This window comes from Catharus ustulatus, chromosome 20 (assembly GCF_009819885.2).
Source record: "Catharus ustulatus isolate bCatUst1 chromosome 20, bCatUst1.pri.v2, whole genome shotgun sequence".
Taxonomy (NCBI): domain Eukaryota; kingdom Metazoa; phylum Chordata; class Aves; order Passeriformes; family Turdidae; genus Catharus; species Catharus ustulatus.
The window spans coordinates 3074544-3099938 of NC_046240.1; the positions used below are offsets into that span (position 1 = coordinate 3074544).

General features: G+C 40.2%; 1 protein-coding gene across 5 annotated transcripts in view; it reads left to right on the forward strand.

Moving 5' to 3' along the window:
- The window catches only part of B3GNTL1 (UDP-GlcNAc:betaGal beta-1,3-N-acetylglucosaminyltransferase like 1), a 108980-nt gene that overhangs the window by 71121 nt on the left and 12464 nt on the right, over window positions 1–25395 (forward strand). For 4 of the 5 annotated variants that reach the window (XM_033076435.1, XM_033076437.1, XM_033076436.1 and 1 more), the window contains 3 exons: window positions 4716–4811; window positions 13787–13911; window positions 21614–21749. In XM_033076435.1, coding sequence (XP_032932326.1) covers window positions 4716–4811; window positions 13787–13911; window positions 21614–21749 — 357 coding nt within the window. Of the gene's footprint in view, window positions 1–4715; window positions 4812–13786; window positions 13912–21613; window positions 21750–24451; window positions 24507–25395 lie in introns of all 5 variants that reach the window. The other variant, XR_004419778.1, reaches the window with a different exon arrangement.

The following is a 25395-nucleotide window of genomic DNA, read 5'->3' on the forward strand; positions in this document are numbered from 1 at the left end:
GAGGTGACACAGGCAGTTATTTGTACAGGCTAGGAAAGGCTGCAGCAGTTCAGTACAATATAAACTAACTGCATGGAATCCATACCACACTTTCTGTTTAGGTTCCTGAAAGCTTGATAAAGCTCACTGTAGTTATTTTCTTTTAGAAAATCTTCTTTGCCCAGTACTTTTTTGAAGTAGGAAGAGTCTTTTTTTCTCTTCCCTACCCTCTGCACCTCTTCTCTCACACTAACACACACACAGACCTGATTCTGGATGTGAACCTGGGGCACTTCAGTCACAAGGTCCTGGTGCATTCATTGCTGAATTAATGCCCAGTATTTTAACATATCATTGCTTCAAGTGAGGAATGATGCCCTTCAGTCTGTGGTCTGCCTACACCTTAGAGAATCATGTGCCCTTCCCCATGGGATTTGTTTTCTTTTTCTCCTTCTAACATGTCAGTGCATGTCCCTGGATACAAGAAAGCTTCATTAATCTCCACAGAGGAGATTGTATCTAACCCTTGATTTGTGTGGATATAATTTTGAACAATGCTGTAGCATAAGTAGAATTAAATGTGTGGTGCACTTTGGGGAATTAGCTCCTTGCTTTGGAAAGCAGTCTGGGGCTGTGATTAAATCTGTTGCTTTTGTGAGCTGCCTGGTTTCCCCTGTGTGTCCTGCATGGCACCATGATATCTGATGTGACAAATTGTTTCACCATCTGCATATCTGCTTTTGTCACACTGCAGTTAGACTTTGGTTTGCTGCCTCAGGAAATAGAACTTTCCTTGAGAAGTTACTGTAAACACACAAATGCCTTTCCCTGTATTGGAACTGAAATTTTGCACTGAATGCTGACATGATCTGCAGTGAGCATCAGTGGGAACCAGAGTTCCATGTGCTGTTGACAGCTTTGAAACACAACAATGAAAGTCACTTTATCAACTCTTTGTTTTCTTTAGATTTATTTTCAGAGAATCTGTGTAACAGTTGGATGTAATTTGATAACCAAACAGTGAACAAGAACAAACCAGTTTCAATTACTTGCTACTTGATCCTTGGAATAAACCCAGATAGTTATAAAAGTTCTAAATAATTTAGTAAATGAGATGCTGAAACAGGAATCTGTGCCCATCATCTGGAGATGGATTCCAGTTAGGTTATAACACTATTCTTCAGGAATTCTAAACCCAAACAGATTTATACCTTCATCTTCTGGTTTTTAACATGAAATATTCATATTTTTAGTTATTTTTTACAGCATACAGTGTACTGTAATTAATAACAAGTATTATTAATAGGCATTAATCTTTCAATCCAGCTGTGTGTGAAAGGTTCACAGGTCCAGCCTGCTCTCTGAATACTGAATGAACTCCTCAAGGAGATCTGGAAACCCACTGGTGTTCCAAGGTGACACAAAGCATTTGTTAAGCACAGTGGGAGAATATTTCCAAGAAAACTAAGTATAGTTCATGGCACCATCACTCAAATTCTGCTTTTGATTGATTTTCAATCTAGCATGTCCTCTTCGTTTCTCTCCTTCCAGTGCATGCAATCTAAAAGATTTATGGATAAAATCTGGAGTGTCAGTCTCACAAAGTGAGAAGTTGCAGTTTTTATCACAGAATAAGGCAATTTGACCATTTTTTAACACCTTGGCAAGAGTTTATGACAACAGTAGACAAAAAAGAAATACTGAGGAAACTTTCCCATCAGACTAAACCAAGGTGAAATATAGAATTTCCAAAGTGCAGAGGGTTGAGGTTATTTTTTTTCTCTCTTGAAGATAAAATTTCAAAAGCTGTGGAAGGTGGTTTTCAGAAGTTTGGCAGATGCCTCAGTGTTTCAGAACAGGAGTTAGTGTTTTTCCTGGCCAGTTCTCCTCCCATCAGAGTGGGTATTCAGAGGATGCAGTTTTATGTTACAGCTGGACTCATTAACTGTGGGCAGTGACCAAAAAGGGAGGGCTTGTTTTCCTCTCCAAGCTTTTCCTTCCCTCTCCAGTGTGTCAGCAGTATTGCTACTCTGACCCCACAGTGAACTGATTCAGAGAACTGAGGCTGTAGAAAACTAACACTAAAACCAAGGCAAATAATGGCTTTCTACTGATGTAGTGCTCTGATCCATCCTGGGGTCAGGCCAGTGCCAGTGCTGTGACTGGGGTGTGCAGCCAGAGGCAGGATGAGTGGGAGAGCTCTTCAATTAATGCTCATATAGTGTAAATGTAGATTTCTAGCAGTTTTATCAGGTTAAAGATTATTTCTGGATCATCTCTACTGCTGCTGAAATGAAGGGTTTTGTTCTCTCTGCCTTTTTTTCCTACATCCTCCTTTGTAGTAGCACTGCTGATTTATGGTTTGTTGGATCAGGAGGTTCAGCTGAAGACTAAGCTAACAGCAACAACAAAGAGAATTTCAGCTTCACTGAAGTTATTCTTACATAGCAAGGGACAAGGTGGTGTGAATTTGTCCTTTGTGACAGCAGCACAAATAAATTTCCTAAAGTTAGTTTTGATGTTGCACTGTAAAAGTTTATTTGCCAGTGCTTGCTGTGCTGTGCAGGTTTAAAGATTTTCTTGAAGGATAAGATCCTGAGATCATGTGTGGCCTCATCAGTCTCAGTTTTGCCCATGTGATTCTCCTCTGTTATCTCTCCTGAGATGGACAGTGAGCCATGGAACAGTGCTGCATTTAGGAGAGACATGGGTGTATGCAGTGTGTGATGGCCTGCTGTAAAATCATCAGCTCATCAGCTGTGTTAACATAAGTGGCTTGTGGATGTTTTCTCTCCTATTTTTCAAACCTGTTCTATCTGGTTTCACTAAGTATCTGTCAGTGGAGCACAGGTTATCCCTGATGGTTGGGATGGATGCTCTTGGCACTTGAGCACAGCTATTTGCATGGAGCTCCATCTCTGAGGTGAAGTGCATTTCTGTTCTCTGAGGGTCCTGGCAGCTCTGAGGAAATGGCATTCTGGCCTCTCCAGACACATTTCACAAGTACCAATGGGCTCAAGACTTTCTTTTGAAGTTTTTGTTTCCTTCAGAAATGAGATTCAATGCAATGCCCTCTGGCCTGGCTTTTCTCCCTGCTGCTGTTTTCTTTTGGGATTTTTGTTTGGTCATTGTTTGGTTCAGGCCATACTCAATTGCCCTTGTAATTAATGTGGAGCTAATAACCATGTACTGAGTAATCACTGCCTGCTCTGCTTTTCTGGGATTATTTTGACTCTTTCAGATCCCACTGTCTCTTGGGAGAAGCTTTTTGCATTTAACACCTCTGAATTAGGGTATTTCAGCTCTGGGCAACCTGCTGCTGTGTTAAGACACATTAGGTGATAGGATTGTTCTGACTAAATGTGAGTGCCTAGAATTGAAGTGTCTGGATGAAAATGAGTGACCCTAGGATCCCTTTAGGGACAGTGAAGTTCTGTCATTGTGCTCCTGGAGCTGGCATGCTGAGTGCTTCAGCCTGAAGTGGATGTCTGTGTGTGGGCAGGTGCCCATGAGAAAAGTGGGACTAGGTCATCTGTCAAATTTTGATTAGATTTCTAATTTAATTAATTTGGACAATTGATTTAAGTGTCTTTATTTGGTTTTAAGTCCATGTGAAAATGGAAGCTGCCAGACAAGAGTTTGTGGAGCTCCCTCAAGCTGACATCAAGAGGAGCACCTGTGAATTGTAGGTGCTGAGATGCATGTGACAAATGTACACTCATGCTCTTAGTTTAAGAGCTTCAGATGTACAGGAATATTCACATTACCACTGTAACCTGCTATGGAATTGTCAGCTTACAGCATCATCATTTGACTGACTGGAGTTTGAAGTTGTTTTTTAATGCCTTCATGCCCCAGGGTGTGCTCTGCAGTTTCTGTGCTGCTGCTCCTGCCTTCACTTTGCACGTTGTGTTTGACAAGTTCAGTCTCCTCTTTGCCTGGATCCTTCATCTTGTGCTAAAAGAAAGGGCCAGTTTACCTCCTGTAATCCACATTCTGGCTTATTTCACAGTTGTATTTACAACAAGTTTGTTTAAAGCTTCAAAGACCCATTTGTATAGGTCTTGGCTGTCACAAATGAAGGGATGAACTTAATAGCTGCTCCCTTTTCTCTACTTAAAGCTCTGCCTTTGCAACAACTTTTATTGTAGGTACCCCTGGGTAACAAATCCACAATACTCAGGTAATGTTTAAAACAAATTGTATTTTACTTGTCCAAGCTTGATTAGGATTTAAGTGTCTTTGGCAGAAATAAAAGATCAGTGAAAGTTCATACTTAGTATATGTATAAGGAATATAAAATGGGGGGGAAAAAAAAAAGCAATTGTAGGGTTCAGTTTAAGAACTTGAACTTCCCATGATTCTTCTCAATTACTTCACTTCCATATCAGCATCCCGATTACTGATAAATTGCCAGTTCCAGTATAATACTCTAAATTTGGAAAAGTGTTTTAAGTACTCTGCACGTGTTGCAGCTTGGGAGAGAAGAGAAGGTCATGGAATATGGAGCAGGAACCAGACTCAGCATCTGGGCTGTGGCACCTGGGAGGTTCTGGTGCTGCACTCCAGCACTAAGCACCTGCTGCATTTCCAGCATTGCTGCTCTCAGTGCTGAAATTGCTGAGGGTTATGCATAGGCGCAATCTCAGGTGAATGTGTAAGGTCTGCTTTGCTCCTCAGCAGCTGCTGGGTTTGACATTTTGTTCACTGACTGCTTTTTTTTGCCTCTTTCCCAGGTGTTCACCTCCCATGGGCCTACTGTGATCATGCCAACCTGGTTCTGCTCTCGAGAGTGGTTTTTTCATGTGGGAAGATTTGATGAGGGTGGAAAGGTGAGTGGTGCAGGTGATCTGAGCCCAGGAACCATCCTTTTGTTTGACAGCCTCTGAAAGCCCTCTACCTGTTATTAAGGAATAGGAAAAGGGTGTAGATGAAAATTGAGCTCTGAAAAAATCTGGGTCATACAATTTAAAAAAAAACAAACAGTCTCCAACCAACTAAAGTTGTTTGGGAATGACCCTGGTGATGGAAGGACCTACCTGAGATGGACATTGTAACACTTCTGTCAGATATGCCAGCAAACCTGGAAAAATTAAAGGTTTCAGACATACAAGCTCTTCTTTGGTTCCTGGAACAGATGCTAAAAACAAGTGAGCCCATAGTTTTGTTGTGAACTATCCCTGCAAGGTGGGGTAGGCTGCTGAAAGAGGCTGGGAGGGAAGCAAGGTGCAGAATGGCAGAGAGCTCAAAGTGCATTCACCTAAGGGAAGATTTATATCTATGAGAGCAAAAAAGAAGGACCATAAAACTACTACCACTGAAACTCATTTATCCTCCTGCCTCATGTGCTCTTGTCAGTCTTAGTTCTTGTGCTTGTCCTTGGAAGATTTTAAATAGCTTCTCCTCAAGAATCAGGGCTGAGAGGTTACAAATTAAATAAATGGGGTCTCAGAAGTGTTCCTTCCCTGACAGGTAGGTGTAAGCTTTCTTTTTGGTCCCTGGCAGTTGTTTTACAGGACCTGAGAGTGCTAATATGGATCAGCCATTTCTCCGGGGCTCACATCAGCCAGCAGAGAAAGACCAGAGGCCTTACTTGATGAGTTCTTTATTTCATGCCAATGGTGGGTAAGCAGGATTCTCTCAGAGACAAATGTCAGACAGTCATAGCTATGGGTTTAGGGGGAATTCAAACTACAGCCAATAAAAGTTTATACAAAGAACAGCATCCAATCTAAGTGAGAAGTTCTAAAGGCGAACTGACCAATTACACAAACTAATTTCTACCCAATTATCTTCCAAAGTGTTAGAGAGTGATCAAATTTTTAAGGAATTTGGCTCAGCCTTGGTATCTAGGAGACCTTATCTATTATAGTAAGGTCCAGGGGAAGATGGCTTTGGAGAAATTATATCATCCACAGGTGGGTGTTCTTCATGAATTTCTGTATGAGTTCACTTTTGATTGCTCTAAACTCATCAGCATGTTTATGGAATAAAATCCATGGATGTCTGTTAGCAGTATTTATTGTGGTAGTTGAAATATGTTGACAAACAGATCTAATTTAAACACATTTGGATCCATTTTGTGTGGTTTGGTTCTGAGAGGTTTTGCTTCCAGTGGTTTTGGTGAGATTTTAGGGCTAAAAATGGGTGGTTCTGATTTTTTTCTTTTTTAGAAAGCTTTTGTTTATTAGCACTCTAAAAAAATCTGCTAAGGCTATTTCCTATTTTATTATTTAAACTACAACATATGATGATGATGATTATTTTTATAGCTTTTAAATGAAGCCCTTCAGTGCCATGCTGTGTGTGTATATATATACAATGTGTATGTATGTTTGAGGATATACAAATATTATTCTTTGGGCTGCCAAAAAATTATAATTATAAGGAGACAGCAGACAGAGAACTGAATTGTTTATAGCAGTGAAAGGATTTGCCCTTAATTACATGGTGGGTGAGTGGAAGAGCTGGGAATGGTGCCTGGCTCCCAATACAGTCTACATTTGCTGACCCATGCTCTTTATTTCTTTTTTATTATCATTTCTTACCATTGTATTTTCACTCTCTGAAGGATGTTTGACTTCTTGGGTGTTGTTAGTAAGCTCCAGAAAGAAAGCAAGCAAGTTAAAGCAGCAGCAACAATAGAACAGCAAGCCTAATGATGAAGTTCAAGAGGTTAGGTTAAAAAGACTATTGTTCTGTGCTTTTTGCTTTTCATTTTGGTTTTTTTTTCTCCTTGTTTTGTTTTTATGAGTTGGGCTTTTTCTGTTTTGCTCTCTCTGTGTAATTGTGTAGGAAATATGCCACTGGTTATTCAGCTGTAGTACACTGACAATCTTAATCCTGATGATTTTTTAAGCCACAATGCATGATATGTCCTTCTAGTTTGAAGAATTACCAGTGATAAGTTGAACATATTGTTTGTCCCTATTGTGAAGTGTCCAACATGTCCCAGCTCAGGCTCTGGCTGATGCACAGGACTTTCAGAAAAACACCCTCTGAACAGGACAGGTCTGAACAAAGCAATGGACACAAGCAGTGAAGTCAAACCTTGGTTTTCTGTGGGTTTAGAGGACACAAAATCAAGTTCTTAAATTTTGAGCATTTATTGTTACAAAGTATTTAGCATTGCTCCAACTCATTGATTTTGATTTGAAAGGAATCCCTTTAAGGCAAAGAAAGTTTTTCTCTGTGTATCAGCAGAGCTGAGGGTACTCTGAAGGGTTTCATCCCTGTGTGTGTATTCTGACCTGAGCCAGGGGCTGTGTTAATCTGATCACTTCCATCTCCACTTTGGAATTTCTGTTTATTAATGAGACTTGCTGGGAGTAAACACAGAAACAGGCCAACAAATCTCCATGTTTTGGCCTTCTCCCTTTGCTAAACTGTTTCTTGCCAAAAATCTGCATTTCTCATCTGAAATTAAATCCAAACACCTGTTCTTCATATTTCAGTGCTTAGTTAAAAATGGAGAGTAATTCTTCCATGGGAGAAATTATGACTTAATGTTTATGGTAACAGAGTGGGACTGATAAAATACAAATAGGTGTGCTATGGTGTAATCCTTTTTTTTTATTCCAGGTAGATATGTATGTCTCTCTGCAGCCATTCAGGCTTTAGATGAAACAGGTTTTTTTCAATTTTTTTAAAATTAAGTTCTTTTTGATCAAGATATGCAGCTGTTGGAAGTATATTCCTTTTAGGTCCAAACAAAATAGTATCTTCATAAATAGTCTCCAAGAACTTGACAGGTTTGTTTTGTATATTAATTAACTAAAATGATAGAGGTTTTATTTATGCAATCTCTGATAAATGATAATTAAAGCAGGAGTACTGAAGAGATTTTAGCAAGCTCTTATGGTGTTCTGAGACTGAGATAATACAATGGAAGTGGTCACAAACCTATAAAATAACTAAAATAATATCCCCTGCTGGAAGAAGAGTCACACAATGAACCATATTTTTTATTTACTTGTGTTAGGAACTAAAAAAAAAAAAAAATCTTTTAAGCAATTTTGGATAAAGAATGCAGTAGTTCCTTATTGGAAAAAGTAGCAGCACTTCACTAAACCCTTCAGAACTCCCATTTGTCACTTAGTGTGTGACATTACCATGGGTAGCTTTGCTGCTGGAGTTTTTGGTGTCCCCTAATAAGTAGCACCATTGTTAACATGTAATAACCGTGTCCAAAAGCATCACAAAAAATTGTGTTGAGGAAAAAATGCCCATGCTGTGGTCTAATGTGAAAAGCAGATTTTGAAGCTGGATCATCTGTTGGAGTGGGGAACTCCCCAGTTGTGCACTGGGAGACGAGGTGCCTGTTATTAGTAAAGCAAAGTTATTTTTGCATGTGTCTGACAGAAATGCTGAGTACAAGGAGAGCTGAATAAATGAGCAGTGCTGCCCTGCAGGCTCCACTCCCTGCAAGGGTGCAGAATTGCAGCTTGGCCCTCTCCAGGCACAATTACTTCAGCATCACAACTGTTACTTGCCAAACTTGTCTCTTTCTCTGGAATTTTACCACAACTTGGTTCCAAATTTCCTGTCACCCCTGTGTTTATCCTTCCTTTTTAAGTGTATGAAAACTGTAAATGGAGTGACAGCTTTAAAGTTCCGAGCTAATCTCAGAGTGTAAACAGGGGGGAATTATTCTTAATGAGCCCCAGATGGAACCATGCATTGTAAACCACCAGCCTTTCTGAATACAAACTGTGCCTCTGAACAAAGTGTCTGGGGCTCACTTTCACTCTATTTTTGTGATAAAAGGTCACAAAAAACACGAACTGAGGAGGTGTCAAAATATCCTTTTGAGCACAGGAGACTGTAGGCCATGGTGTAAATGTAGCTGTTAGGCACTCACTGATGCAATTTTCCAAGTTTCTCTGCCAGAGCACACAAATGTCATTCTCTTCAGAAAGGCAAGTGGTTAAAATAATGCCTGAGAGGTAAAAGGCTAAGTAGGAATTTTGTTTTTTGGAACATGAATTAAAATACTGTCAGTCTGTCAAATAACCTATCAAGATACTTTGGAGAAAATCAGGATAAAATACAGGCACTACTGGGGTTTTTTTGTTTGTTTTTGGCTTGATATAGTTAAGGCTGAACAGATGTCAATATTTGATCTAAAAAGCAGAGAGAAAGTGGTGGAGCCAGTGATTAATTACACTTTATAAGCTATTTGAAAGTTCACCCCATACCCCATGTCTAATTATATTTTCTCCTGGTCTATTATTAAATATAATTTACAATTTACCACCTCCTTCCATTTGACTTCCCCATCATCTTTGTTTAACTGCATTTCTCTGTGCCAAGACATTTGGAAGAAAGCAACCTTTTGGAGTTTCCTTTAACCTGTTATTTTCCAAACAATGAAATAAATGCTAGTGGGCTCTGGGTCCTGTAATCAAGGCAAAATGATGGAAAGGCATGATTTGGATGGGAGCCAAAAAATGAAGTGACATCTGCAGAAAGGGAGACTTAAGAATATCTTGGGCAATCTTGTAGAAAAGCTATTAATAGCTATTTAATTCTTTCCATTCACTGATTTTAGGCTCCTCTGAAGAATTAAAGTGTTTTTTTTCTGTCCAACAGCTACCCTGGTGGTGCTGACTGGTTTACAAAGTGTGTACCAAGTTACAGCCCAGTTTTCTGGGAGGGAGGACCAAGCTTTTCCAAGCCTGAAGGCTTTTTTCCCATGTGGATTGATGCACTTCTGTCTTGTTTGCCATTGCTGTTTATTATAAGTGTGTGTTCATTAAATAATGGCAGAACTCTCATTTTCACCAGTCAGACTTCTCTGCACTGGCTAAATCTCCACTGGTTGGGCTCACAAGGATCTGCCAGCTCTGCCAGAGTGCCTGTGAGCTGGGAGAGGGCAGGGAGTCAGGTGTGACTGAGACAAGGTGGATGGAGATGGATGAGGAAGCTGGGACAGATTGTGGCAGAATCACTCTCATCTATTTGGCTTGCAGTAAGAGTTAGATATATTTTATATTGTGTATATGCCTCTACAGCCCCGTGGTGGTTTCTGTCCAAGTGACCAAATGGAAGGGCTGCTGCAGCCTGAAGTGCTGCTGTTGGTCATCCCAGGGCTACAGCATGTTAACCAGCTGTTAATGGTTACAGCATTGCACAGGGCATCACTTGCATTAAAACTCCTCCAAAAATTGCTGATCGTCCCTACTGATGCTCCTCATCATTACTGATGGTGGAGGTGCCAGGGCTGCAGCCAGAATTGCTGGCTGGGAGATGCTTGAACCTCTTTGAAAAATGTTGAGGTCTCTGCAGTTGGAGCTGCTAGGAGTGAGAGCAGCAAGTGATGAGAAGATGGCAAGAGAAGGATCACAGATAATTCAGTTTGATCCCTGAACAAGGAGGTACTTTAGCTCAGGTTAGGGTTCTGCCTGACACCCCATGGTGTATAAAAAATCAGTCCCCTCATCCATAGAACTGAGGCTGACCTGGAACAGAGAGTAGGCAGAGCAAAAGGAATAAAATAGGTATTTATTGAAAGGATTCACCTTGGGCAGTGCAAGAGCCTGGCTGGGGCTGCACCCAAATCAAATCCCAGATGGATCCTGGTCAGGAGTCTTTACACTTTTGTAAGTTTTGGTTCATCTTCATATTGGGGTGAATTATCCAACCCCACCTCAGGCTATGAAGTCTCAGCCCCTTGGCTTTCCCCTTTCCCTCACCATTGTTTCTGCTTTTTGGGTACCAGTTGTCCTTGATTCTCCAGCTGGGAAGGAATTGTTTTGTCACTACACTGTGAAGAGAACTTACAGACACCTAATAAGAAGTTTCAGAGTTGTACACTAAGCAACTGAGATTCTGAAAAATATATAAGCTAAACCCAAGGCATCATTTCCCCCCACCTTCACACAAGGGGGGAATCACAACCATTAACACAGCAAGCAGTACCTGCCCAAAATACTGGGTCAACAGAAACCCTTCCCTGTTCAGTGGGAATGTGATAAAGTGAACTGTAATTTTACATTTGGCTGGTTAGAGCAGAGAAGGGGGCAGGCTGTGCTTTTCTCTGGGAGCTGTAATTAGTTTATCCCTTTTTGCAGCAGAGGATGTGGGGTTGGGTTTTCCTGTAATGTGGAAAATTCTGCATGTAGTCCAGTAACATGTAAACTGTGCAGTTTAATTGCATTTATTATTGCTGAAAGCTATTGATGTGGTAGCCTATTGCTGAAATGCTGGGTTAGTAATTGATACTTTTAGCTATGGATATTAATTTTCAAAAAATGCATTAAAATATCCCTTTAGTGGTTAAACAGCTTCTTCTTTCAAAGCTGTGCTGTTTCACAAAGATTCCTGGTGTTTCAAATGCCATCTGGATCCAATAATAGCTCTCAACTGGGAAGGAACTCTTGTATTGCAGCAAGCTTACACGCTCAAGAGCCCTAGGAAGTCCCATCCCTGCAGGATCCATAACACAGTCAACATCTTTCCTCTGAAAAATGCGTGGCAGGGCTGCTCCTTTGTAATGTGAGAGGCCACTGCTGAGCAGTACAAGGCACCTGCTCCTTCCTAGGGCTGAGTGCACTTTATTCCTGAGAGTTTCTGCCAGCTAAAGGAAAGCAAAAGAGCCCTTGGAGCCAAACAGCATTCTGAAAGATCCTTTTACTTCTGCAGTAACTCTTCTTAGATATACATATTAAGAGTTGTCTTGAATAAAGTAAATGCTTATCCAAAAGAGAAGGAATTGCTGAGATGTATGGGACATAATCATAGATCTGAATCAAAATCTGACTCCTGCAGCAAGCTGATATCTGCTGCACTTGTGCTCTGAGACATGGTCTAGTGTGTGACTGGAAAAGAGAAAAAGGTTTAAACTTTTCTGCTGGCTCAGTATTTCCCTTAAAGTCTACAATAAAGAAAATATAGAAAGGGCTACATGATAAATGGAAAGAAATTGATTTTGTGTTTTTCTTGTGTTCTTGGTGGCTGTGGTTGCTGGCTGCCGCTCCAGCTTCTCCCAGATTTCTTTTGTGGCTTCAAAGTAGGTTCACATAAAGTTTAAATTGTATGAGGTTGTCTAAAAGTTTTCTTCTGCATTGCAGTTCTTAAAACAGAAGTCAGGACAATGTCTAAGACCACCAATAGCTGCAGGTGAGCAGCCAGAGCAGAATCCATTTCATTCAGAATGTGGGAGTGTGGCCCAAATCAGTGTCAGACGTGAATCAGTGAGGGCTGGAGCTGCAGAGTCCAGGTTCTGACTGGATTCTGATTTCTCCCAGGATACACACGTTCAGCTGCAGTTGTTTTCCAGGGTTCAGAGATTTTTTTGGTCTCATTTCTTTTCCACTCCCACACCCCTCTGGCTACTCAGCCTGGAGGGTATGAGAAATAGTCACTGAAGTGCTCTCATAACTGCAGGGCCAGTCCAGCACTTTAATTAGAGAATCTCATTTTCTTAATTATGGAAGAAACTCAGAAGCTGTAGTAATAGGGGAAAATTTCAATTTTTTTTCTTTAACTTGTACTCTTATTATTTTTCTGTGTTGAAATAGAATGGTTAAAATTGAGGTTGAGGTTTATGACCTGGTTATTCATGTGTGTGATATTGTCTACAGAAATAAATGTATTTCATCTCTTCACATTCTTTTCCTTCTCAATTTTGTAATGTTATCTTTCAGTTTTTATTGTTGCTACACTTAAATATTTTCTTTGATCCACCTGGTTTTATAAAAAAGGGAGCTTTTTAGTCTGGTGTAAAAATCATGTGACCTTTTAAACACTGTATGGCAGGGAAGAAATATCTGTATTTAAACATGAGAAAATGAAAGTTCTAGTATTTCAAGAAGTTGTAGCTTTTCAAAATATAAATAAACACTACTTTTTTTACCTTCTGTGTAGGACTTTAAAGATGGGTTTATACTTTCATATGCCACAAAATGCACCTGAGTGCTATGAGCCATATAATTGCCCTTCTGACACTGCCTGACTTGCATGAAAATTATCTGATTTTTAAGTGGATAATGTTGAAATTATTGTGAAATTCCTTATTTTCCCTAGACCCTGCTAGATCCACAATTGCAGGAATTTTTATCCTGTAGTGTTTTCAGCAGCAGTGGGTGCAATCCCATGGGGTGAATGCACTACGGAAGGACATTTCAAGAAAAAGAAATAAATATTTTCAGATGTTGCCTCATTCTGAGGTTGCCTTTATTGCAGTTTTTATTGAAGTCTGTCATTATGGGGCCTGGGTCACCTTTCCTAAGTAGAGACCTGTATTTGTATGACAGCCAGAGAAAGAAGGAGAATTGCAGTAAAATGAGGAAAAAAACCTTCTCAAGTCACTGATCCTTTCCAGTATAAACTTTTGGTTACATGGAATTTTAGGCTGAACAAACTGTTTAGCAGCTGGGTTTCTTTTTCTTTTGGATTCACCTGCACCAAGCTTGAGACCCCTGTCAGAATGAGATGATGTTGATTTTGCCACTTCTGTCCTTGCAGTCAGCTGGGATCATTCAGCAGCATTAGCTGCATTCATTTCATGACACATTAGAGAAGCTCATTGGGGCATAAACAAATAATATTATAGAATCAGAGATAGGCTTGGGTTGGAAGGGAACTTACAGATCTTCTTGTTTTACCTCCAGGACATCTACTAAACCAGGTTGCTCCAAGCCCCATCCAACCTGGCCTGGGACACTTCCAGGGATGGGGAGGCCCCACCCTCCCTGGGCAACAGCAGAGTTGTATTTATGAATAACAACCCATATTCATTTGGCAGAAAAAATAAAGCATCTTCAGATGTAACAGAATACTGAACTAATAATGTTTTCTGTTGCAGGGTGTCCCAGAGGATTTGTTGTTTTTCTATGCCCATCTCCAGAAGGGTGGTGGAGTGCTCCGGGTGAACCATTGCCTCCTGCTCTACCGCTACCACCCCCAGGCTGCCACCCACTCCGTCCTGGAGTAAGCTGTGCTTTGTAGGGAATGCAAAACCTTTATCTTGGGTCACAGGCAGTAAAGATGCTGAAATTGCATTGGGGTTTGTAATTAGGATTTTTAATATGTTATATACAAGGGTTTCATTCTCATGTTTTTCGCTATATGAACCATAACTTAAAAAATATTTTTGAAATGTTATGGCTTCATTTCAAAATCAACTGCTGCAATATTTAAGAAGTAAACAGAAACTTGTAATAGCAACAAAAATGGTCTTTTGGAAAAAAAACCAAACCCAGACCAAAACCAAACCTTTAATCAGATAATGTGCTGCCTTTACATATATTATTTTCTTATTTTAAAGAGTCTAAACCACCTAAATCAGATAATGAGGTTTGAAAAATCCCTGAGGATGTTTAGGAGTAATTATCTCAGGTGCTTCCTTGTAAGCAGCCTTTGTTGCCTTCTGCCTTTCCTGGGCTGCCCAGCCCCTAAAGGAGGTGTTAAATTGCTGATTCCTCTACATGCTGCAAGCTGAGCCAAAGCTGTTCCTTTCTCTTATGCACTGACATAAATAAAAAATTACATGAGTTGTACTGTCCTTTAGGAATCTCATGTCAGAATCCCAGTGGTAATTAAGTGAACTGTTTTCTTACTGATTAATGATATAAGTACACTTTTCAGTCAGTCCTGTTTTTATGGCTTTGTAGAACTGATCAGTAAAACTGAACATTCCTGTGCACATTTTTTTGTCCATCCCTGTATTGTTGTGTTGCTGTACAAGTAAGTCCCATAAGTAGCACACTCATGGTTAATGTCACTACAGATCTTTATAAATACATGTAAATGTGCGTATCTATGTAAAATCATTTAACTGTGAAAAGGTCGTTCAAGCAAATAGTACACATGATTTTGATTTTGCAAACAAGCATGTGATAAATTATTTTCCTTTTTGTTCATATTGAAATGTAAGGATTTTTTTCTTTTCCCTCTTTTACTGTGTGTGATCCTGTTGGCAGTTAGTGACCAACTTTCCAGCCACGCGTTATGGGATGCTAAGAACTCTTGGAAGCCTTGTGCTTCTATGTGTGGGAAAGCATCTAATTCTTGGAAATTAATTTGTTTTGAATTTACTGCAAGCTGTTGCTTATTCAGATCTCCAAGGTTGTGTGGCACAAGCCCCCTGGATGACAGCATCCTGGGGGAATGTGGAAATGCTGGGAGCTGTTTCAGATGTGCAGGGTGCGTGTCCAAATTGGCGCCTCTCTTGTCTCGTTCTAAGAAATCAGGCGAGCTGCTCTTCCTCTTGGCTTCCTGCTGGTACTACTGGGGATGGGATTTGGTGTGACTTTCCAAACATGAGGTTGTGCAACAGCTCCTTGTCCTGGCTCATTCCCTTGTTCATTGCCCAAGTTGTGAAGGGTTGCCCAGTGTTTGTGTCTGGAGTTCAAAGTGTGCGTTGAGCAAAAAGAGATTAATGGACTCATCCCGAAAGTTTCAGTTTATTATTTAAATTGGTTCTTGCCTAATTTGCCTCTTGGTCGCTCCATTTTATTAATGCATGTTCTGGCTTTTCTAGAAGCCTTTTTCTTTATATGGTGTGTTTTGTTGAACAGTTTTATGGGGTGTTTTGGTTTTTGCTATTGGCCAGGTCATCTTTTAATTTTGAGTTAGCCTAGACCTGGATTTGGAAGTAGTAACTCATCAGCCAAATTAATATTGTGTCTGAGAAAAAAATATTTTGTTTGTAGGAAAGTTGATTTTTTTTTTTTTAAGCACTATATGCCTAGTTTCAGCTTTAAAAACCATAGCAGGACAGTTTTATACAAAGGTGCATCATTCATTCATTTCAGCAAAGACAACAGTCACTCATAGCCTGTGATGATTTCAGTTTATGTGGGTGTCTTTCAGAAAGAAGCCTCACTGCACTTTCAGACTTCCTATAATATATGTAAAACTGCTTGGCAAGTGACATTTGGTTCTTTTTTTTCCTAGTTAGTACGTATAATTGTAAACACTCATGTGCTTTAGGTCATTTCCTATGATTAGTATCCTTCTGGAACAAATATCTGGAGTTGAGAATATCTGTGAAGCAGGAAACTAAATCTTATTTGCATTCTCCCTTACCCTGGAGGCATCAGTCTGCATTATTAAATGTTTTGGGTGCGTGACAGAATCTGCATGCAGTTCAGTGTCTGTATTTAGATTTCATTAGGTGCATGCAGAAATATGAATGTTCTCATTGTTGTTTCATCCAAAGTCAGTGATGGATACCTGATGGATTTTGAGAAACTTCTCTTCAGCTAGGAATTCATGAAATCCCACATATCCCATCTCTTGGATTTAAATAACTTTATTTGGTGTTGTACCCTTGGGCTGTGTGTACTCAGTGCTGCACGGCCACATTCAATTGATGTGAGACCATATCAGAGCTGCCTTTAGAGTGAGGAATACTGGAGTAAGAAAGTCTAATGTATAATAAAAACATTTTAAAATTCATAGATTTTTATCTTGCCAAAGGGGAGAGAAAGGAACTGTATATACAACAATACCTCACTGCAAGATGAAAGTGAGCTTGGAGTGAGGTGAGCAATAAAACATTGCACTTGTCTTTAGCTAGTGCTGCTCATGAAAACAGGTGGTTGGGGCATGCAGCTAATCCTTGGAGTTTTACAAGTTTTAAGTCAAGACAAATTTAATACATGTGGAAAATAAGGTTTGTACATTCTGTCTAAAATCAGGGCAATTCCCTTTTACACAGAAAAGGTGAAGTGCACCTTCAGTAACTCCAGATCCCCTGTGCTCAGAATGAGTATGATATTGCTCTGCAGAAATAAGCAGAGTTACATAATCTATTGAAAACATCTGGTTTCAGGCACTGGAAGCTTCCAGTGTCATGTGAGCAAAGAGGAACAGGCCTTAGTGTGAAACACATTTGGCTGTTTCAGAGGTGCTCCGAGGCCGGCTCTCGGATCAGTGGTGAGCACAGGAATGCCTCCTTCATTTCCTGCACAAACATACATGGCCAAAAATAGGCAGAGAGAGGAATAGCCTAACATATTCCTGTAGAGCTGAAATTAAGATGAGGTCAACTACAATTTTATCTTCTACGCTTGCATTTGGCACTTCAATTAAACATGGAAACTAATGACCTCATTAGATTCTTGAAAAGTAAGTGCCATTAACATTGATAGTCTCTGTCTCTCTTAATAAGCCTTTCATGAAAAATAGGCCACAATGCAAACCATGCCTCAGCTAATGACCCGTGACCTGAGGATGAACTCAGACATTAATAGAACCTATTAACAGTGTAAATGTAATAACTCAGTGGGACGATATAGTCCAGCAATTAATAAGTTCACATGAAGTTCAACAGAACAACAACGGCAAAAAAATCAGTTTATTCACCAGTATGGCCAAGGTTCACACACGATTTATTTCTGAATTTCCTGTGGATGGAACGGCCTTGGGTTCTGCATGCAGCACTGGCTGTAAGGGATCTGGTTTTTCAGCTCTCACTGTGATTGTGAAGTTCTCTGCTCCTCCACCTCTGGTTTATCGATCAGGTGAGGTTCACCTATCACACAGAGCTCCCTTGGCCTGCCATCCATAAAAGGCTCTGGAAGAGGCTGTTCACTTGGGCAGCTCCTCTTCCTGCCTGGCGTTACCTGAGCACTGTGCAGGGCCAGCCCAGGGAGAAAAGGTCAGATTTATGGATCTCTAGTATTTCTGGGGATGGCAAGCGATGCCTAAAATTCCAGTACTGCTCAGGATATTGGGCTTGTATTTCTGCATTGCTCAAGTACTTGTACATCTGTCTTTGCTCTGTGGATTCACTTATGTGGCCTCACTGGGGGAAGGAGGGGAAAGGCAGTGCAGCAGTATGGCGAGGTTTGACTGAGCTCAGACATTAAATCATGTTGCTTTTATTGTCACATTATCTTTCATTTCAAAATAGGAGTAGAGCAGATGTTTCTTGACTCCTGTATTCAGTCAGTAGGTCACCACACATTTTTAACAGAGCTCCATTGTTGCATTTCTTGGGTGGATGGTCTGGTAATAACTACTTGGGGCTGAGGAACACACGGCATAGTCATTCTCACCCTCTGCATGAATACCCTCGTTTCACTCCTGCACAATTTTGGCTCCTCTTCTTCCTCCCAGGCTCCATAACTGATGAGCATTGAGGGGCCACGGCAAGTGAGATCTTAGGGAAATTATGTAAGCCTCAAGAATGACATTTTGAGTGGAAATGCTTCTAACATTTCTTTTACAAAGACAACAAAACAAAAGGAATGGGGGAGATAATGTATTTCAAGACTTAGGGTCAAGGAAGAGCGTTAGGATATGGGAACAGTTGGACAGTGAGAGTTTTGTCCCACCTTCTGGCTGAGAAAAACCTTCTGAACTGAATACAGGCTTGGCTGCTGCAAGTTGCTTACTCCAATCTTTTCTGAGATGGGTAGGAAAAGCCATCTTGATTTGGGGTGATCAGAGTAATAATACCTCCTAGGTTTTGCTGGTGGCTGTGAATATGTAATAATGCATAATCTGAAAATAGCTGTGAGAATCATCTCTGAGTAGTGGTTTGTGCAACCTCGAGATCGTTTCAGGCATTTTCTTTAATTACCCTCTGCACGTTGCTACAGCTCCTGTCTGGTGCACCTGCACTGGCTCCTGAAGGATGGGAAAATGGCATTCCCTTATCCCTGGAGGCAGGAATCCCAGTTATCTGTTCTGGAAACATCAAAAAAATGTGGCAAATTAGGTGAACCGGAAACCTGAAGGGAATAACCGAAACTCTCTCCTTTGACACCTGTGAGCTCCCTTTTGCCCCAGCGTGTGGGATTGTTTGTGCACAGGGAGTTCTCACAAGGATGAAGCCTGTGAGTGTCACTCTAAAGCTCAGTCACAAATTCTCCCCTCAGTTCTGTGTTTATCTGATCTCTCAGCTTGCACTGTTAAAAGTATTTCAGGGTTAATTCAAGACTTCAGAGTGTTTGAAATAACTTATTTTTTTCATTGAAAACACACAATATGGAGGTGTGAGCTTCAAATGCTTTTCTGTGGGCATTGTCATAAGAGTGCCTCATAGTGATGCAAGCAAAAAAATCCCAACTGCTGGGAATATTGGCTTTGTTTTTACAACCCATATTTAAGTACATATTTAAGAAAGTTTTGTATTGCTGTTAAATGAAACTGTCTTACAATATTCTTGTGGTTGAACAACAACCCAATTAATTTGTAGTTTAATACCTTTCATACCCTTCTGTTTCAGATTTCTCTTACAAGCTTCCCCCACTTGCTTTTTCAGGATAAGATTGATAGGTGAGATGAGTCAGTGGCTCTTCTTCAGTCTGAAATCTTCACAGGTGACTGACAACACTGAGATTTGGTCTGGTTGAATTTTACCTCAGTAGGGATTCCTGTGGCACAGAGGCTCTAGTGGCCTAGACAGCAACCATGAACTGTCTGGAAGAACTAATCCTGCTGTGCTGGAACATCCATCTCCACAAAAATAAAAACATCTTTTTAAGCCTGGAGGTAGATTGCAGTGTTTGCACTGCACCTAGAAATCAGTTAGAAGTTCTTTTCATGCCTTGTAAGGCTGCCTGGTTTTTTACTTTAGCTTTCTTAATGGTGCAAACTCAAGTGGAAAAGAAACTTGCCAGTGTCACTCAAGCCAACAGAACAGATTCTGAAGTTCCTTTGGAATGTAATAAGGTGTTATCCTTCTGAAGTCACATTTCAAAGGAAAATCTCTTTTTAAACCTTTACATTTATGTGCAAAGCAGTAATGTTCCTTTTTAGAAGCGCGCAGAAGCTCTGTAATGTCTAGTAAAATGATCCTGGAAAAATACTTGGCCTTCATAATTTTGTTCCTTAAACTTTCCTTCTGGGAAAGTATGCTCTTTACATACAGTAAACATGCTCTCATAAACATGGAAAAAAGGCAAGTGTCAAAGGATGCCAGCAGCAGTTATAGCCTTGCAGCAGGAATGCATCTTGTGGTTGCATTAGAAGAGATTTTTGATCAAATCCAAGAATTTATTTTTCTCCATTACTCAAAATGCTGGTGCAGAGCCATCATCCTTGAAACTGTGGGGACATTTTATTTGTGCATGAGGTCTTTTCCAAGTTATCACACCAGGATCAGTGCTGAGGTGCTGAGCAGGCTCTGGCTGTGCTGAAGTGAAGTGGGGTCACTGGGTCCTAGGAGGGTCTTCAGAGCATAACTCAGGGCTGTGAAGGAATGATGCAAACAAGCAAATGGAAAACCCTGCTTGAAGATTGCCTTAAATAAGGAGACACCACTAGGGGTTCATCAGAATTGAAAGTTACAGCTCAAGGTGCCTTGTTCAAGAGATGTAGGTTAGGAAGATTCATTTGTCAAATATGGGAAATCTATTTATTCTCTCTAGGAAACTGTTTAATAAGTCTGAGGGGGATTCTTAGTTAATGAATATTAAATGAATGCTGGAAATAAAGCAGATGTTTTTAATAGTAGGCAGTTTTCTTTAGTCCATGATAAATGTTGTACTCTTAAATATTACATTATAGGGCGGAACACACACACTCAAACCTGACAAAAAGCTGTAGCTGTCCAAGTGGATTTGCCAGTTGGGAGAAATGGACCATGAACAAACTACTTTCCTTGACATTGTTTTCTCTTTCTGAGAACCTGTCTTGAACTTGTTGAAGATGTCAGCAGATCTTCAGTATCTGAGGCTGTTGGCTGGTCCCTTGCTGTGGATGGTTCCAGAGCTGTGGGATTTGTCATTTGGTATTAGTGTCACCCTCAACCACTTGGCTTAATTATGTTGTGGATGTTATGCCAAAGATGAACATTTAAAGGTGTAATTGTCCACAGACATCTGCCAGTTTGCTTTTTTCCCTAAACCATGTTTTAAAAAGTTCTATGAGGCATAGTGCATTTTAGAAGAAAAAGAGGTCCCATTGCTTTTTGTTCCTAGAAATGCAATTTCTTAAGAAAGTTGCCTTCAAATAAAGGGACAGTCACATTTGTGTCATTGCCAAATAATACTTGGGAATTTTTACAGTTAAATCTCTCTGATTTGGTCTGCAGTGTGTGTGTGCAGGTTGGTCAGTGTGAATGGGGTAGCAAGTGGTGTGTGTGGGACTGTGAGCTCAGTGATTGTGGCTGGAGGGTGTCACTGGTTCAGAGCTTTGTCACCCAAGGTACTGGAGGCTTGAGCCAAATCCCACTCTGCACATGCATTTGTGCTGTGGTGCTGGGGGAAAGCTGGGCTTCTAAATCTGTGAGAGTCCAACTTCTCCTCAGCCAAGGAGAATGATCCCATGGGCAGATGGAACAGGAGGAGCTCAGCTTGGGTTTAGGAGATGCTTTGCTTGTGTCGCTGCAGGGTTCTAGAGCAGTTCATAGTACAGGTGTGGGAAGGGTTGAATTTCATTACCACAGCTGCAGCTTTTCATATTCTTGTGATCTGGGAGGGTTCTTGAAAATACAAGTTGTTTAGCTACCTGTCCCTATCTATTAGAATGTTTCTTGTCTGAGAACTTCCACGGATTTCTTTTCTAAACTTCCCTCAGAAATTTCCAGTCTAATGTTTTAATGGGATTTTTTTTTGTATTATATGAATCACTTTAGTCACATTTACATGTAGGTGAGTGTGTACATGTGCAAACAGGTCTGTTATAATGCTAAAAGTGTCAGGGGTCAAAATGTGCCCTTTTTCCAACTCTCCAGGGAAACCATCTGGAATCACCGAGTCAGGTTTCTTGAGGACAGAGTCCTGAGCTCCTGGACATCCTTCACCATTTGGAATGCTGGTAAGCAAGGCAAGAAGCTCTACAGAAGCTTGTCACCAGCTAATCAGAAAAAGGTGAGCTGGAAAGTAACATTTGTACAACCCCACTTCTTCCTATGTCCCCATGATGCTTCTCATCTAACACAGCACAATTCTCATAAGATATTTTGTTCCCAAAGTACTAGTTGCTGATTAATATAAATTGGGGTAATTCTCAATATTCTGTGTGATGTATTGTTTCTTTTAAAATGCCATGATATTTTATTTATGGTGGATGTGGAGAGCAAGAAATGCACCATGTTCCTGCTAAGCACAGTAGTGGGTGAGACACATCTGTAGTAGGCAGACACTAAGAGTGAGTAGAGCAACTCTTTATTTGGGTTGTATGGGACTGAACTGCCTTGTGCAGGGTCATCCATACCTGTGTAATATTTGCCCAGCTCCAAAGTGGATACTGGACACATCCCTGGTCACTGTGGCTCCCTTGGAAAGCTGGATTGCCAAAAAAAAGTTTGGTGTGGGCTGAATGGGTGAGTAGAAACTGCTGGACACAACTGTCCCACTCACAGTCAGCTGAAAATGCTTACATTTGGCAATGGCAGATATTTCTCAGGATCCAAGAGTCTAAATACCTTATTTTTATAGCATTTTCTTGTGTGCAATAACTTTGTGTTAGATAAAGGCTTTAGGGCTAATGTCAAATGGCTCTTTCTTACAAAGAGCCACAGAACATTCATTTTATTGCTGCATGTGTGTTTTTCTTTTCTTAAGAATATGGATGGGTAGACAAAATGACAAATACATATAAAAACCTGATTGATGTTGTGCCCCTCAGACCACACACATATGAAAAAATAGAAGACATTTGTATACACATAGTTAAAATTACTGAATAGCCATGGGAGACTCTCAGACAGTAAATGTATAAAGCAAAAACTGAACTGAATTTCCTGCTTGATATTCCAGTGCCATTCCAGTGCCATCCCCCAGTCATTGCCATCATGTGGCAGTGGGTGAGCTGTATGAAAATACATTCAGTGCTATGAATCAGTTGCTTCATTCAGAGAGGCCAGATCTGTCCATGAAATACAATTTGATCTTGGTCATGCAGTGCAGTGTGTACAAGATTTTGGGGGTTAATGAAAATACTCTCTTTCATTACTGTTTGCTGAGCACCTTTGGAATTTCACTATGACAGCTGAGCTGACACTCAGCAACCACTGTACCTCTCTTTCTTGGAAATTAGGAAGATTAGAAAATAAATTCCAGGGGAAGGGATGACAGCTTTTCTGGTAGAGTTTTGAGATGTTGCAGAAAAAATAGACCCTGTTGGTTTTGTAGTGGTGTCTCACCATCTCAGGTGTTGGGATTTAGTTTGGTTTGGTTTGGTTTGGTTTGGTAGGTTTTTTTGTAGCAAGCCAAAATGGAAATTGGTTCTAAGACAGAGCCCTTCCCTGGCTTTGGGGTACACCTGCCACCTCCAGGACTTCACATCCTGTTCAGCACAGAGTGAGAACTTAAAGATGTCACAGCAGAGGGGAAAAAAAAGGCAAGAGAACAACAATATTGTTGGGGTTGTGCCACTTTCCTGCCCATGACCCCAAGCCCAGCTCCTTTCCTGGGGAATGAGCTCCTGCTGACCTTGCCAGAACCTTGGCTTTGGCACTGCTCAGCCTGGGACACTTCAGTTCTGCTTCTGTCAAGGTTACACTTGCACACATGCCAGGCTGCTTTGGATATTGAAATTCTGCTCAGAGCATTAACCCCTGAGGTTCTGGGTTCAGCAAATCCACGTGCCAGGTGTGATTGCACGAGCCAAGTGTGGCTCAGTTTGCACAGGTGCTGCAGAAAAGTGCTGTAAAATGCAGGCACAGATCCTGAACACCCTGCACAGAGCAATCCAACCATCCCCTCAGTCTGATGTGGTATCTGAAGTATTCAGGGGCCTTCTCAGTAACAAACAAAGATAAATTGCTTCAGAAAAGGATTTGTGTCATGCTAGGTGAGACAGAGGCTTTTGGGTGGTTGGTTTCTGGTTAAATCAGTATTCTCTGTAGTGATTAAAGCACTCATTTTATGGATCTGTTCAGACTCACTATGATTGGCACTGTAACTTCCTAGCTTTTCCCAAAGTGAGATCCCAGGTCTATCCATCTCAGCCAGGACTGAAGCTTAAATTATATCCTCGTTTTTCATATCAGTCACTGGCAAAAGGCTCTAGAAACAGGGAAATCATCTCACTTCTCCAAGAGTTATTCAAAGGATTATGCTGTTGGAGTTTCAGAAAATAAATTAATATAATTTGCAGTGGGTAATTCATGGCAGTTTTCATTTTATTCCAAATGAATAACAGTAAATGGCCAGTAGAGAAACGCCATATTCTACTTTTCCTCAAAAATCCTTCAGGTATTTTGTGACTAATCTGCAATTCTTGCCAAAGACTCTAAAATCCCATATGAACAAAGGTTGTAAATAGTTGTTGCTTCATCCTTTCCAGTCCTGAAAACAATAAAATGCTTTTCCTGTCTCACCCTTTACAACCAACTTAACAAGATTTAAACTTTCATTTATGCTGTTAATTATGAGAACACCAGAGATTTAGTATCAGTTTGAATCTGCAAGTGGAATCTTGTGTTGTCTTGTAAATAAATGGAGACCCTGAGAAGTGAATTCATCAATTATGCAAATTAGACACCTTAAAAACACAATTCCAAAAGCCTCTTAGGGCAAAAGATGATGTATTACCTCTATATAATTACCCTTTTCTCCTCTTGAAGGTCCAGTATGTAAAACAGTGTGACCTTAAAAGGTCCCATACCCTTGGAAGTGCAGGTAACATTACCAAAATCAGCTATATAATTTAAATAATGTGTGCTTTATTTATCAATTTATTATTGCAATTATATTCTATATATTATTTATTATATATATAATCATAATGACAATTATAATTTATATACATAAAAATCTATCAAACTAAATTTAGTTTAATAGACAGAGTATAGCTGTTTAAACTTAATTTTAGTTGGCTTTATGGTTTAAGTCAGTTTAAGCTGCTGAAAATTTCACCTATGCTGTGTTTGACTTTTATTGAGATGCAGATTTCATCTGATGTCCTGACTGACTTTGGCTGGACTCTGGAGGGTTGTTTTCTCAATTGGCACTAAATACCTGTAGAAAATTTGGGACACATACTCCTAGGATAAATAATAACCCCTCCCCAAAAAACCCCTACTACATACAGCTTGTATTATTTTGTAATTTTGAAATAAACCTAGACTCTACTAAATCCTCAGGAAGATAAATAAATTGAAGTGTCAGGCTCAGGGTGTGTAAGAAACATCTTTTTCAAAAAAAGGGATGTTTCTATTATTTTTAGAACCTGGTAAACAAAGCAATTGCATTTCTTATGCTGACAGGGTCTTTGTGGGATGTTTGAAAAGCCCAGCCCTGCCCTGTGCCAAGAGCATTGTTTCTTAGAAAACAAAATCCAGGCAATTCCAGGAAGCAGCAGTCTGTCTATGTACATACTCACTAACAAATTATTACTTTAGTTTGTTTGGAAAACAGTGTGAATGTGAATTATGGTTATGTTAAAAGAGAAAAGGACACCTCAGCAATTCTCCCTCTCCCCTCAGCCATCTGTATGGTGAATATTAAAATGATGCTTTGTCTCCAAAGGACTCAGGCAAAAATCCAAGGCTCTGTATTTTTACTAAAC